The following is a 16,637-nucleotide window of genomic DNA, read 5'->3' on the forward strand; positions in this document are numbered from 1 at the left end:
TAAAGTCGTTTTCCATGATTTGACCATCTGGAGGGCTGAAGGGAGAGGAAAAATTAGAAAAAATGAGGTATTTATAACTTACTTGTGGGTGAACGGATTTTAATGAACTTTGATATTTAGAAGGACCTCGTGACTCAGAGCTCATATTTTAAATTCCGACCGGCATAAAGCCTCTGATTTTCCTTTTAAATCAATCTATTGATTCTTAGAATTTTGCTAGAGCTCATACCATATGAGCTCGTGGCTCTTGACTCTTCAGGCCTCGTCACAAGTGCCATGTGAGCTTTTAGCTCTTGTTTTCTCTTGTCTGTTGTTTATGTCTTTTTTTTCAGATGATTTAGTTAATTGTTTTTCTTTTTTTTCCCGTTGATAAAGGCGCCCGGATGTGGAGCTGAAATATTCAGATTTTTATAATGTTTTTCTTTTATTTCGTTTTTTTGTCACTGCTTTATTTAAATTAAACCCATTTTTCTCTCCTAATTTTTCATAAATGGAAAATCAGCGTGGTCTAAGAAATTATTTAAAATAAAAGGGCAGAAGCCATAAGAAACTGTTGTATGTCTTAGGGATAGGTAATGATTTTAACTCTCATAATAAAAACTGTATAATCTGATAACCTACTCTTGAAAACAAAAAAGGAAAACAGGGAGATTTTGAATCATCCCTTTTGGTAATGTTTTGCAAAAATATTAGAACCATTTCACAAGAAATGTTTATCCAAATAAATTAATTAGAAACGCTATTTTTTGCTGGACTATTATGTCAACTATATCTTTTCTATGGAGACAAAAGAGAATTGAGTTGGACTTTCTATAAAGAAAAGAGACTAAAAAAAAAAAAAATCTTATGAAACAATAATTATGAAACAATAATCGAAAAAAATAAATATCGGAAACAATTTCGTTATCTTTAGTCATACATAAAATGGGTAGAGAGAGGAGGAGTGTCTGTATGACTTAGTAAACAAAAAAACAATTTTGGCATGCACTAAATGTAACAAATAAAATGACTCTTTTTTTTATAACAAAGAAACGGGTCTAAACACAGGCTTCGGGTGCAGAAATTTTAGGGGTTCAAAATTTCAAATAGATAATCTAACGGTTATAATCTTTTTATAATTTTGGAATTTTGTTCTTATTAACACAATGTAGAGGGCGCAGTTGGCAGTAAGTATAAGCAAATTGAATCAGAAATTTTCACTTTTCCAATATCTTCATCGCCATCCCTTGAAAATAAAAATAAGTAGGTCGTATTTAATTAATTTTTATGTTTTTGTGATATTTTTTATTCAATTTTTTTTTTTGGAGAGATGGGGAGAGGGTAGCTAATCAAGATTTTCCCCCTGGCCCAAGGGAGGCCACAACCGCTACTGGGTGTAGGACTTGTCAAAAAGACAAAAAAAAGGAAATATATCGCAAATATGTTATCTCTTTTCAAACAAAGCGTCTCCAGGTGCCTCGTTTGTTCGACTGTGTAGTTTGATCTGTTGAATATACAAAATTAGCTCAAATAAACACGCTCAACTTTTATGCCCAAGTTCCATTTATTCCATTAAATAGACATTTACAAGGACAATATCTCAAAGGGTTCGATGACCCGTTATTTGGGTAACCAAATAACGGGTATGACGGGTATATTTCGGTAACCATATTGGGTATAATAACTGATTGATAAAGATATTAAACTCATTTGTTATAAACTGCGTCTGAAAATCAAACAGTTCGTGGTAACGAACTGTAGTAAGGAGCGACCCGGCTCAATAGTAAACGAAAATTACTCCGTGTATGAAAGGGGCTGTTCCCTTCTCAACGCCCCGCTCTTTACGGTAAAATTTTTTACTGTTTAATAAAGTAGAATTTAGAGAAAGAGTCAAACTTTAGCGTAAAGAGCGGGGCGTTGAGAAGGGAACAGCCCCTTTCATACACTGAGTAATTTCTGTTCGTTTTAAGTTTTAATGTTGCTCCTTACTTTCAGTTAAAAAAACTGGTTTGTTTTTTATTTAATTACAAATAAGGAATACAATCAGTGATCTTTCCATCACCTGTTAATCAAATTAAATTTTAGTCTACCTCATCAAGGAATTAGCACTAACTAATTAATATAGTTAAATCTTAACTAATTAAATCTTATATTATAACTTACTACTAACAAAGAAATTTCCATGGGTTCTTGAAGGAACCAAGAGTTTGGGACAGCTGGATCTCAGCAGGAATTGAGTTCCAAGCACGCCTCATTGTCGCGCCCAGACCAAATTCTTAAAGAGCTGAGGGAGTGGCCGGAAGTATTACGTAAACTTGGCTATGAAGTGCGTACGGATTTACTAATATGAATGTCTTTCATCTTAAGGAGATGAACAGGAATGTGGGTTGTTGTGTGTAACACTCTGTAGAATGAGTATAAATATGAGATAAGTCAAAAGACGAAGGATAGAGAAAGGAAATACTCGCTTCTGTTTTCGTATGATTCTAAGACAACATGAAACTTTGACTCTCATTAACTGAATGTGCCGCTTAAATGATATATTTTCGTCCAGAAAAATTTCCTGTAACCGCACATATCGATTCAGTATGTGCGGTCCCAGCTCTTACCTCTGCCAGAAAAAAATGAATGTAGGACTTTTTTTTTAACATTTAATACTAGTTGATTTCCTTGGAACCCTGTCTACATCTTCCCGGTCATTTTTTCGAGGTTCAGTGTGAGGGAGGATTCATCTGGGACTCTGACACCTAGACTAATGTCATCAACGAATGCCACCAATTCTTCTTGATTATTAGATACAGTCGTTGAAGCAGCTAGAGAAAAACTTTTCTCGCACAATCCACAGCAGATATTGGTAATGGAAAATTTATTTCATTATAGTTGCTTTGAGAACCCGTTTTGAAACTTTCATTAATATGGGCCTTAGTTCGATCTTTTCTAGGCAACTGCTACTGGTGCAACTATGATTGCTGCTACTCCTGCAACTATGATAATATTATTTGATTTCGCCTATCAGTTGGGTTTCCTAATTTCAATGGTGGTAATTTTGCTGTTAGTCTTCAATTCCAATTAGCTCAAGTTTATTTCCTCCCGAAAGCTAAGATAATTAGTTTTTTCAATCAAAAAAAGAAAAAAAAGTCTGTTAATCGTTACATATAGGGTGCAGCGTTTTTACGTTTTGCGATTGAGCAAGAAGATAGTATATTTTAATTACTTTCTTATATTATATATTTTACTATGTATATTTCATTCTATATTTTATGCTATATTTTATGTTTTATATTTATATTTTACTGTTATATATTTTGTTATATATTTTACTATATTTTATATATTTTAATTTTTTAGTAGAAGATAGAAAATGTAGAGAATATGGAAAACTCTTGGCCGTTAACAATTAGTAAATACTATTTGAAGGGAATCCTACTATTATTGTTGCAATTTTCGACCCCTATCTTGCAAAGAATTTTAGCTTCCTACAAGAAAATATATTTCTGGTATTTTTGCTTCTGAGACTTCAAACTTTTATTAGAATACAAGGTTAAAACAAGGCAATTCTCCAAAATAAAAGGGGCAATGCCCCAACTCCCATATGACAGTTCTTATAGACGTCAAAATCAGTGATCAAGTCATGCAGGCCTTGACGGGGTAGGACAAGTAAAAATATATCCGCGAAAACCTCGCGAGACGTTGTAATTGTTGCAAAAACAAAACATTGCGAAAACTTGATTAAAGAATTTAAAACGCTCCTACGATGTTCTCATACCCCACCTGCGCTATTTTTTCGTAAAGTATTTTTGTGACGCGTTAGGGATGTGTTTTAGTAATTAACTTTGACAGTTCAGATAAGCACAAATAACATTTATCAATCCTGAGTCAGCTTTGAATTTGTCTAAAAAATATTTTCTTACCAAACAATTCTTTTCAAAACTTATTGTTTTAAGCTCTACTTGCTAAGGGGGCTGGAAGGGGGTGTATGCAAAAGAAGGGTTGTATGCATCTTTTTCTGATTGTCGACCACAGGGATTTAAATGCTTTACCAATTATGCTTCCAAGACTATCCACAATAGGTATGACACTCATTTTACAGTCTAGACAACCTCATCTTTGGGGCCGTAGCAAGTTTATAACGGCGTTGTCAAGAAACTAACCAAAGCTCGTAGATGTAAGCATTGCTTTTCAAATGAGCAGTTAAACGTCATAGAGATTTAGTGCCTTGTTAGTGCTGTAGAAATGAAAAAAAAATACCGTTTTTACACTTCAGCTTTCCATTATCTTTTTAAAACTTCCGAGAAAATCGTTTTCGTAATTAATTTTCAATATATTTTTTATACATATGGTTTGAATCTTTATATTTATTGGTCTCAACGTCGATTGTGTGACAGAGTAGTATGTATGTTATTTAGTATGGTTAATTAGTAAAATTATTTGGTAGTATGTACTAACCAAAGCTCGTAGATGTAAGCATTGCTTTTCAAATGAGCAGTTAAACGTCATAGAGATTTAGTGCCTTGTTAGTGCTGTAGAAATGAAAAAAAATACCGTTTTTACACTTCAGCTTTCCATTATCTTTTTAAAACTTCCGAGAAAATCGTTTTCGTAATTAATTTTCAATATATTTTTTATACATATGGTTTGAATCTTTATATTTATGGGTCTCAACGTCGATTGTGTGACAGAGTAGTATGTATATTATTTAGTATGGTTAATTAGTAAAATTATTTGGTAGTATGTACTAACCAAAGCTCGTAGATGTAAGCATTACTTTTCAAATGAGCAGTTAAACGTCGTTGAGATTTGGTGCCTTGTTAGTGCTGTAGAAATGAAAAAAAAAAAATGCCATTTTTACCCTTCAGCTTTCCATATCTTTTTAAAAGTTCCGAGAAAATTGTTTTCGTAATTAACTTTCAATGTATTTTTTATACATATGGTTTGAATCTTTATATTTATGGGTCTCAACGTCGATTGTGTGACAGAATAGTATGTATGTTATTTTATTTCGTTCTCTTTTTAAAATAAACTCGATTGAGTTTGGAACTTAGATCAAATTTAAGTGGGAATTTTTCGTTCATTAGGCCTCTTCTAACGCTTTTTTTTAAATTTTCCTTTACTAAAGGGACCAGAAGGGAGTGTATACAGAAAGGAACGACTCTTCCCAGACTCTCCACTCAGAAAATGACATCAAAAGGGTCATTTTCGTACCATATGGCGCTTTATGACAGCGACAGCGTTTGAGACGAATTTATAAAAAGAACGTAGCTATGAACAGTAGCTTTAAAATAAACCATTAGACATATCTCCACGATCCTGCGGTAGTCAGCTATTCCTGTTTGGGAAAAAAAAGAAAGAGAGAAAGAAAAGGAGACGCATCAATGCTTTCCTCGCAAAACAGTGATTTTCCTTGCTTTTTGAGACGGGAGCCTCAAAATCTCCAGTCAAGAGCTTTCGCCGATGGTGATCCGAATGGTGCACTTTTCATTTTGATTTGCCGCTATTTTCAATGTTTTTCAAGCTCTATTTAAAATTCCCGAAATGTTGGTTCCTCAATAATCTTTTATTATCTAGATAAACGTAAATAATACTTATTATTCCTGAATCATCCTAAAATAAAGACGTTTTCTCAACAGACAGTTTTTCTTCCAAAACGCTTTTTTTTAACTTTTAATGCTGCGGGCTTTCGTTCGCTCTTTACTAGGTTACAGCTATTGCTGGAATCATGGATTTAATTGGCATCTTATTTAATATTGAGCCTTTTAAATAATAATACGTATTTTTATTGTTTAGTGGAATTCAGTAGAATTTGTCGATAACATAATTGAAAAAATTGGCCAAACGCTTATTGTATGCTACTTAAGCTAAAATCTTTTTCATATATAAATAAATTAAAATTTTGCTTTTATTCATTAAAGATGTTTTCGTGTTTTGTGTCAAACTTCAATCGGTTTTATGGCAAACTTATGCCTAATGAGGGTGTGCCGGTTGCCAGGACTTGGTTTTATTAGACACAGACGAGTTTTATCTTTTGCGTCCGATGTCATCTGTTTGTGTTGCATGCTCTTTCATGATGACTGTTTTCTAAGTATGCTGATGTATTTTATCTGAGACGTTGAAAATCACATCCATTTATAATTATAAAATTACTCTAGACTAATAAGAACATGATTGCCTCAGAAAAATTAATTTTATATACTACTAGCTATCGTTCGACCAGTGCTATAATCCCATAGTCTGTACCTTTTGCAGAACAAATAGAAGCTTTTCTTTCTGTTTGCGTTTTAACCGATTTAATGGCTTGATATTGTGTAGACTCTCCTGAGGTGTTTTGCTCAGCATGTGAGCCGTTTTGTGCCAGAAAAAGTATAGCCGTGTGAATCTAGAATTCTGCCATCAATATTAACTCAGAACTTTGGAAATGGAAATAGTAATGTTTGATTTTGGACAGCTCAGCTAATTACTAGTAAATTTATTTTACTCCCTGACGGAAGATTTTTCATTCCAGTCATTAGCTAGATGCTAGTACTTAAAAAAATTGTTAAATTTATTTGTGTTTGGAATTTTTGTTTTTGCTTTATGGTACATAACATATTTTGCTTACAGAGCGACTCCAACATGAGAGGCAGCATGCACTAGAAAAAATGGGGATTAGCGTTCAGGCTTCTGGCATAAAAGTGGAGAAAAACAAATTCTATTTAGTAAATTTGAATGCAGACCCATCGCTGAACGAGCTGCTTGTCTATTATCTTAAGGTAAGCTTCAAAACAGCATCTTCAAAATATTCTGGATGTGTACAGAAGAATTTCTATGTACCCTTCTAAAAATATGGGGCTGGGGTAATTTTTGGGTATTCCGAGGCTGAGACAGCTCCTCCCTCATTCTTTCAACTTCCAAATGATAAATATGGGTAGTATTTTAATGAATCAAAGTTAGTCCTTTAGCGAGGAATTACTTAAACTAATTGTATTTGTGCAAAACAGTTTTTCGTCAAAGTGTTCACGAAAGTATAAAAGTCGGTGGTAATATTTTCCAGAAGTGTTTGCAATCTTAGGTATCGGTAAACTTCAGTATGTATGCCAAAAAATATTTTAATCTTGTTAGCTATGATGTGACATCTATTTCCATTCTGGGAATTCTTTGTTTACACCAATTTTACTCCAATTTAGAATTTGCCTTCGAGGCAAATTTACTAGGGAATAAATCTTGATAGAAAGTGAGATGCGAGATGAAATTGAATTTCCAGTTTGTGGAAGTCCAAATGGCTTATTGCTCCAGATAAACGACTAGAATTGTTTTCTGTTTTGTTTTACGGAGTAAAAGAAATGAAATTACCATAAACTATGTGTTAATTGGTAATTACTATAAAATATAGACCCTTTCCCATCATATAGCAATTCTGGGAACGACCCTGCTTTTCTTGGATGGATTCCTCGGGCCTATTCAAGTGGTTAGCACGCTAGACTTGAAATCCTCTAGACTTGAGAGTTCGAGTCCTTGTGTCGCTGGTTATTTGGTTTGGAATATGGTTCAGTTGCGTGACTCAGTAAACTCAGACAGAGTCGACCGAGCTCTAAATGGGTACTTGGATAAATTTGGGGAAGGTAAACCGAAAGGGTGTGCAAAAGCATAGGAAGGGCAAACTGCCTTTGGACTGTAAATCCAATGCCATATTCTTTATATATATATATATATATATATATATATATATATATATATATATATATATATATATATATATATATATATATATATATATATATATATATATATATACTAGCTGTTGGGGTGGCGCTTCGCGCCACCCCAACACCTAGTTGGTGGGGGCGCTTCGCGCCCCCCCCCCCAAGCCCCCCCGCGCGCGTAAGTCGTTACGCGCCATATTAGTTACGCGCCATTGTAGTTGTGTCCCTATGTCCCACCTGTGAATATAGATATATATATATATATATATATATATATATATATATATATATATATATATATATGTTTTTAACTACGTAAAACTTGCGAATATACAACATTGTTTGCTGTCCCATTGTCTGTGCATATAAATAGATTGTCAGGTTTACCGACTCTTGAACATGCAACATATAATGGTCCATGGGAAAACAATCCGTATTCAGATCTATACCTCATGATTCTAATGATTGCCCTTGAGCTTTGTTGATGGTGATTGCTAATCGACCATTCCCTGAGTCGCCATCGTCATTTATATATCCCCCTGTGCACCCCGGCGTCCCCTTTGTAGTTATGTCCCTGTGTCCCGGTCGTCATTTATATTCCCTGTGTCCCGGTCGTCATTTGTGTACCGGTGTTCCAGTCTGTGATTTCTCTTTGAGTGTCCCGGGCGTCATTTATATTCCTTGTGTCCCGGTGTCCCGGTCGTCATTTATATCCCCCTGTGCCCCCCGGCGTCCCCATTGTAGTTGTGTCCCTGTGTCCCGGTCGTCATTTATATTCCCTGTGTCCCGGTCGTCATTTGTATCCCGGTGTCCCGGTCTGTATATACATTCGTTTTTTAGTTTTGTTTTTCTCCTTTATTTTTTTCCTTTTTTCTTTTTTTTCTTTTTTAGTTTATTTAGATTTTTAGATTTTTTAGTTTTTTTATTAGTTTTTAGTTTTTTTGTAGTTTTTACCATTTTTTTAGTTTTTTTAGTTTTTTTTTTACTTATGTCCTGATCGTCATTTATACTCCCTGTGTCCCGGTCGTCATTTGTGTCTCGGTGCTTTGTTGATTGCTAATTTATATTATATTTATATTTATATTTTTTATATTTATTAATATTTTTTTAGTTTTCTTTTTCTCTTATTTTTCAGTTTTTTCCTTTTTTTTAGTTTTTTCTTTTTTAGTTTTTAGTTTTTTTTTGTTTTTTACCTTTTTTTAGTTTTTTTAGTTTTTTTAGTTTTTTAGCTTTTTTAGTTTTTTTTATTAGTTTTTAGTTTTTTTTTAGTTTTTGCCTTTTTTTAGTTTTTTCAGTTTTTTTTAGTTTTTAGTTTTTTACCTTTTTTTAGTTTTTTTTAGTTTTTTAGCTTTTTTAGTTTTTTTTCTTTTTAGTTTTTTTGTAGTTTTTACCTTTTTTAGTTTTTTTTTTCTTCTTTTGTATTAGTGTGAAATAATTCAGACGTCATATGCGGACAAACACGACGTCACTCGACAGACAGACAGACAGACATAACCCACAAACAACTTATTTTTATATATGTTTATTCATATTTTTTTAGTTTTCTTTTTCTCTTTTATTTTTCAGTTTTTCCTTTTTTTTAGTTTTTTTCTTTTTTAGTTTTTAGTTTTTTTAGTTTTTTACCTTTTTTTAGTTTTTTTAGTTTTTTTAGTTTTTTAGCTTTTTTAGTTTTTTTATTAGTTTTAATTTTTTTTGTAGTTTTTGCCTTTTTTTTATTTTTTCAGTTTTTTTTTAGTTATTAGATTTTTACCTTTTTTTAGTTTTTTTTAGTTTTTTAGCTTTTTTAGTTTTTTTTCTTTTTAGTTTTTTTTGTAGTTTTTACCTTTTTTAGTTTTTTTCTTCTTTTGTATTAGTGTGAAATAATTCAGACGTCATATGCGGACAAACATGACGTCACCTGATCCATCCACAGATCCACACACAGACAACTTATTTTTATATATATAGATATATATATATATATATTTATATAACATCTTTTAGTGGTTAGAATAGCTTAAAGTTAACATAATGGCTCCAGGTCGTATAAAAAAAAGAAGCAAATACTAGCAAAAATCCATTAAGTTAATTCATTGTGTTCAAGACGAAAGAGAATATTTATAAAACAGAGAAAAAGACAAATTTTCTTCTTCCATCGTCCATTATGTCCATTATGGGCGTAGGCAGCGTTTTCCCTTGGGTAGAGGGGACAACCAAGTCAGGTTATGGTAAGATGCAAATTTACCTTACTTTGTAAGAAATTAAATTTACATGGGCTTTTCAGGAGTTTCCAGGGTTCGATTGTTCTTGCAATTGTTCGATTTAAACTTGAGGTGCAGGTATGGTGAGCGACCTTAGAGGGGGCTTACGCCTCTAACCAAGAAATTTGCCAATTTACTATTTTTGGATGGTCCTTTTGCTTTTTTACTCGAAACCCCTCACAAGACTTTTTTTGTCCTTGAAACGTACTTTTTTTTTGCCTTGCTGTATTTTCTAGATCTTCTGCAATTTTATCCATGGCCTCTACTTTAAACCTACTTACTTCACATTTAATGTTTTCTCAACTTTCTTTACATTCCTCTTATTTTCTTATGATTCGTCGCTCAAATAATTGTTGTACGGACCCCTCCTCTTCTATATTAAACATAAAGCATTATCAACAGTTTTCCTATCTGCAATTCTAACTTTCTTCTGTATGACAACATCAACAACTTCACAAACTATTTTCCTAAATTTAATCCATCCATCTTCTGCCTTGTCAAAATTTTAATTCTTTTAATTGTCCACTGTTCCTGAAAAGTTCCTTTCAAATTCTAATTATGGAGTGAACCAACGTCATAACTTCCCAGAAGGTAGTTACCATTCCTAAATTTCAGCTTTAAATTAACCCTAGACGCTACTAGATGGTGATCTTTATTACTTTTAACATCAATAACAGTACTCCTCTATACCCTAGTATGAGGCATCTTATTTTTTTTTATCCAGAAAATTAAAAAAAATAGATCCAGTAAAAAATACATTAGTACTTTGGACTGATAGGCTAGTAAACGACACAGCATCTGCATTGGATTCTAATGAATGGATAATCCTTCTGGGGTTGGTTTGCTTTGGTTGGATTTTTTAGGCTGAAAACCTCTTCCTAGCTAAGTTATGTATTATAGGCAGCCTCCTCGTAGTAGCATAATATTTATAGGCATGAATATATAATGAGAAATATATATAAATAAAGGCCGGGAACATTTCACTGCCTTTATTAAATAGTATTATACAGTATTATATAGTAATTATGTAGGAACATATTACGTTGTAGTAGAAATATACTATAGTGAATAATTAGTTTATTATGTATATATATAACTTCTATATGTTGCTAAATAATTCCTTTATAATACTGTATAATACTATTTAGTAAAGGCAGTGAAATGTTTCGGTTCTAGTTATAAGATTTGTTATTTGCCTGCGATGAAGTCTTCTCGACTATGTTGTGTCCATGTAATAGCTTTAAGCTTTTCAGGTCCTTATTATTTTATCTATAGTCATTTTTCATATTAAGTTGAATTTTAAATGTTTTTAGGATTGCACTCTGGTTGGCCGTTCTGATTCCCCTGTTAAGCAGGACATCCAGCTTTCAGGACTTGGTATCAATCCTGAGCACTGTGTCCTTGAAATTGAGGATAATGCCCTTTTTATGACACCAATTGATGGCTCTGCATGTTTTGTGAATGGATCTCCTGTCTTTGAAAAATGTTTACTAGCGAACGGTGACCGATTACTTTGGGGAAATAACCATTTCTTCCGGCTCAACTGTCCGCGGACTACATGGAAAACTACTGGTAAGTGCAGTTATAGTAACAGAGACGAATTTGTTAAGATTATGGAAATAATCTCAGTAACCATGTCTTTTGATCTTTCCCTTCCATTGTTGCCCAACCTCTCCTTTTTTCGCACTTATCTTCCCTTCCTCACCTACCCTTTTTTTCTATCAATTTAAATTTAGAACCTAATGTAAGAAAAAAAAAACTCTTGGACGATGCACGTTGCTCATAGTAGGACGATTTTCAAGATTTTTTCTACCGTTATTTTTTCTTCTTGAAGTTTTCGGGAGAATCCAGAAGTACCAAAATTATAAAAACCGAAGCATTTATATTCTCTTTCGTGAAAAGGTGGTATCCAAAATGAAATTGGAAATTTATCCTGGCATTAATACAATCAAAATCACTTGAACAACTCGCTGTAACGAAAAAAAAGGTACTATTTCCGTTTTTTCCTGTTTCTTGTTTAATGGAGTTAAACTGTTAAGCTTTTACTAAACAGAAATAAAAACTGCTTGAAAAGTTACGCAAAGCAGTCAGGAATCAATGTGGAGACAAACTATTTGTATTTAGAATTACCTTTCTGCTGAAGACTGAGACGGAAATGGGCACTGGTAATGACTTACTTATAATTGAAGCATCTACAACTGTTAAAACTTTTCTTAAAGGGCAGACAAAGATTAAATTTAGAAAACACTTTTTAAAGAAGATTTTTGACCACTTCTGTCTTCAAGTAGCACTTTGAATATATAAACGCAATTATTGTATAAAATTGTAAATCTATTTTAGTTTGTAGTTTTGGAATGTTTTATGTTTCTAAATTTGGTTTGGACCTCTTAGAGTCCTTGAAAATCCTTGTCAGCAGAGCCAAAAATCTGAATATAGCTGGCAAGAGAACTATGAGCCATGACTCTAAGCATGCCTGCATATAAATTAAACTTATTCCAACAATCAAACAGTTCGTGGTAACGAACCGTAGTAAGGAGCGACCCGGCTCAATAGTAAACGAAACTCTAAAAAACGGAATTTTGATGCTAAAAGATACATCAAAAGAATCGGATTTTCATGCTGATTCTAAATATATAAGTTTCATGAAATTTAGTCTTTGTCATCAAAAGTTACGAGCCTGAGAAAATTTACCTTATTTTGGACAATAGGGGGGAAAACCCCCTAAAGGTAATAGAATTTTAACGAAAATCACACCATCGCATTCGGCGTATCTCCTATCTATCAAGCTCCTATCTATAAAAATGTGAAATTTCGTATTTTTTGCCAGAAGACAAATCACGGGTGCGTGTTTATTTGTTTGTTTGTTTTTTTTTCTTTTCCCCAGGGGTCATCACATCGACCAAACGGTCCTAGAATGTCGTAAGAGGGCTCATTCTAACGGAAATGAAAAGTTATAGTGCCTTTTTTAAGTGAAAAATGTCATGGGGGAAGCAAAATCCAATGAAAAGGGCGCAGGATTTTCTAGCATTACTATAAAAAAAAAAACAATGAAAAAATAAACATGAAAACGTTTTTTCAATTAAAAGTAAGGAGTAGCATTGAAACTTAAAACGAACAGAGATTATTACGCTTATGAGGGGTTTTAAAATACTTCAGCATAAAGAGCGAGGTATTTATGAGGAGATAAATACCTCACTCTTTATGCTAAAGTATTTTTAGTAATTTCAACTATTTATTCTACGGCCTTTCTCATTCAGGGGTCATTCTTAGAGAATTGGGACAAAACTTACGATTTAGTGTAAAGAGCGAGGTATTAACGAGAGTACAAACCCCCTCGTATACATAATAAAAATATAAGAATATAAAAGTTTGTTAGGTAAGCTAATTCTTAAGTTACGTATATTTTTTACTAATAAAAACGTTTGTTAAAAATTAAAAGTTCTAGTTGCCTTTTTAAGTAACCGAAAAATTGGAGGGCAACTAGGCCTCCTTCCCCACCCCTTATTTCTCAAAATTGTCTGATCAAAACTAAGAGAAAGCCATTTTGCCAAAAAAGAGAATTAATATACAAATTTCATTTTAATAATTTATGTGCGGAGAGCTAAAATCAAACATGCATTAATTCAAAAACGTTCAGAAAAAAAAAAAACTATTTCTTTTAAGTGAAAGTAAGGAGCGACATTAAAACTTAAAACAAACAGAAATTACTCCGTATATGAAAGGGGTTGTCCCCTCCGCAATCCCTCGCTCTTTACGCTAAAGTTTGACTCTTTGCCACAATTCTACTTTTTAAAACAGTTAAAAGCTATAGCGTAAAAAGCGAGGGATTGCAGAGGGGACAACCCATTTCATATACGGAGTAATTTCTGTTCGTTTTAAGTTGTAATGTCGCTCCTTACTTTCAGTTAAAAAACTAGTTTTTTTTTATTTAATACAGAGTAGAATTTAACTATACATATATTTCAAACATGAATTTTTTAGCTTACAGATCATACGTAAGATCATTTGTTTGACTCGCTTGATACATTGTTCTCCTAATTCTTAGATTTCAAATAAACATCAAATTTCAAGAAAAAAAAGAAAAAAAAGATTTGAGCTAGTGGAAATAAATTAGAATAGTCTCTTCATTGGGATGCTGTTTCTTCTTTCAGAAAAAGTACCTCTAAAATTGAAGCTAATTGGAAAACTAATTATCACATTTACCAGCTGTCATGCTTTCACTGATGTTGTTATTTTTCAAGGAGGGGTTTCATAGGTAGCGCAATAGCGCTGTCTAAGTAAAGAACGATGTTGGCTCAATGTGTTATTTATTTATTTATTATTATTTTTTCTTATCTTAGACCAGGGCACTTCGCATCGATGGAGTTGTTGTAGAAACTTAAAAAAAAAGGTTCATTCGATTGGAAATTGAAACAGCTAGTGCCCTTTTTAATAGTCGAAAGTGATTTGAGGGTAACCAAACCCCCTCCCACGCCCACCCTTTCCCCAAACACATCCAATCAAAATTTTGAGATAGCCACTTAGTTCAAAGTAATTGAAAGGTCCGGAAATTATGTCTTTGAGGTTGACGACCCCCCACAGCCCTCACGTGAAGGTTGTAAGTTATGCCCTAGGGCCATATAAGGTTTTTATTGAAAGATTTGTCGCAGAAACTTCAAAAAGGGCTTATTCGATTGGAAATTGACAGGGCTAGTGCTTCTTTTGATATTCGAAAATAATGGGAAGGCAATTAACCCCTCCCCCCCATGCCAACCATTTCTCCAAACATTTCCAATCAAACTCTTGATATAATCATTTTGTTTAACGTACTTGAAAAGTATAGAAATTATGTCTTTGAAGATGACAATCCCCCCCCCCTATAGCCCTCCAGAAAAGGGTTGTAAGCTTTTCACTTGGGCATACACGTTTTTTTTTTTTTTTAGAAAGTAATGTCGCAGAAACTTCAACAAGAGCTCATTCGATTGGAAATTGAGAGGACTAGTGCCCTTTTTTAGTACCCGATCACCTAAAGTGATCGGAGGGTGAATGCCCCCCCCCCCCACACCCATCATTTTCTAAAACACTGCCAATCAAAATTTTGAGATAGCCATTTTGTACAACGTAGTTAAAACATCTGGAAATTATGTCTTTAAGGTTGACCAATCCCCCCTCCCTTCACTCAGGGCATGGGTTGTAAGTTATGCCCTGGGGGCATACAAGGTTCTTATAGAAAGTGTGGTCATACAAACTTCGAAGGGGGCTTATCGGATTGATAATCAGAAACTATAGTGGCCTTTTAAGATTCAAAATGATCAGAGGGCAGCTCCGATCACTATTGATATTTATTGTGCCCTTTTATGAGTCAAAAGTGACATGATAACAACCAGACCCCTCCCCCCTTCCCTCACGCTCATCATTTCCCCAAGTACTTCCAATCAAAATTTGGAGATGACAAATTTGTTCATTGTAGTCAAAGGATCCACAGCTCTCCGTGCAAGGATTTAAGTTATGCTCCGGGGGCATATAAGGCTCTTATAGAAAGGGCGGTCGTATATACTTCGGAGGCAACTCGTTGGATTGGTAATATGAATATCAGTGCCCTTTTAAGAGTCAAAAGTGATCCGAGGGCAGCTATTTCCCCCTATACGCCGTGTTTTCCTGAAATACATCGAATAAATAAATTTGAGACAGTCATTTTATTCAAAGTAGCCCAAATATCATATAACAAGGCTTTTGGGGTTGACACCATCCATCAGATTCTTGGGGCAAGGCTGCGGGGCATTTAAGGTTTTTATGGAAGGGATGGCTGTTTAACTTTAGAAGAGGCTCATTTGGTTGAAAACAGGAAGTTCTGGTTTGTTTTTAAACGTCAAAAGCGATGGAGGGCATTTAGTCCACCCTCCCTAGCAACCTCTCTTTTCACCAAACGCATCTGGTTGAAATTATGAGATAGTGTTGAAATTATGAAATTATAAAATAGTTCAAAGAACGTATAATAATGCCCCTAGGATTGACACCACCCCCCACCGCCCTGGGGATTGGGGTCCAAGTTATATAATGAGGGTTTATAAAGTTTTTATGGAATGGGTAGTTGTATAAACTTCTGATGGGGCTCATTTGATTAGAAATTGGAAGTCATAGTGCCCTTTTTTAGAGGAAAAGTGATTTGGGATTATTTGACTTTATTTTTGATCATTTTTGGTTTAATGAGGTTCTTTACTTTTCTTTGAAAACTTACTTGTGGACAATTTTTTTTTAACTTAATACCTAAAAACAACGAGTTAGAACGATTTGTTTTTAGAGACATTATAAGCCAATTTTTTCTTGGGGGGGGGGGGGTTGTTTAGACTGGCTCGATTTTTTATTGACTGATATCAAAACTTAGATGAAACTCTGTCACTTGGCCTGACAATTTTACGGACTTTCCATTTTTTTCCACTGACCTATCACATTTCATAGGAGTGTTTCCTCTCCCCTTTTAGAAGGGTGTTCATTTGTTTGACGTAAAATACAAGGATCCTGGCTTGGACCAAAACCCGGCTTATCTCATTGATTTTGGCGCTGATTGTTGCTGGTATTACCATTGCTTTAATTTGCAGAAGATGAAAATTGAGATTTACCAAAGGAAAATCTATACGAGTAAGAAGACTGCACAGATATAATAGGTTGTTTAAATAGAGTGGTGATCACCGAGTAAGAATGCTCTCTTTGTCGATAGAATATTCTATTCTAATCAATTTTGAATATTTTATTCAAATTTATA

At 33.8% G+C, this 16,637-nt stretch overlaps 1 protein-coding gene across 1 annotated transcript in view; it reads left to right on the forward strand.

The window, feature by feature from the left end:
- LOC136041998 (kinesin-like protein KIF13A) overlaps positions 1–16,637 on the forward strand; it is a gene marked incomplete in the record, with an annotated part of 206,048 nt that overhangs the window by 98,971 nt on the left and 90,440 nt on the right. Inside the window, 2 exon segments of the mRNA XM_065726827.1 lie at positions 6,577–6,725; positions 11,209–11,467. Of these exon segments, the coding sequence (XP_065582899.1) occupies positions 6,577–6,725; positions 11,209–11,467 (408 nt within the window).

This window comes from Artemia franciscana, unplaced genomic scaffold (assembly GCF_032884065.1).
Source record: "Artemia franciscana unplaced genomic scaffold, ASM3288406v1 PGA_scaffold_55, whole genome shotgun sequence".
Lineage (NCBI taxonomy): Eukaryota > Metazoa > Arthropoda > Branchiopoda > Anostraca > Artemiidae > Artemia > Artemia franciscana.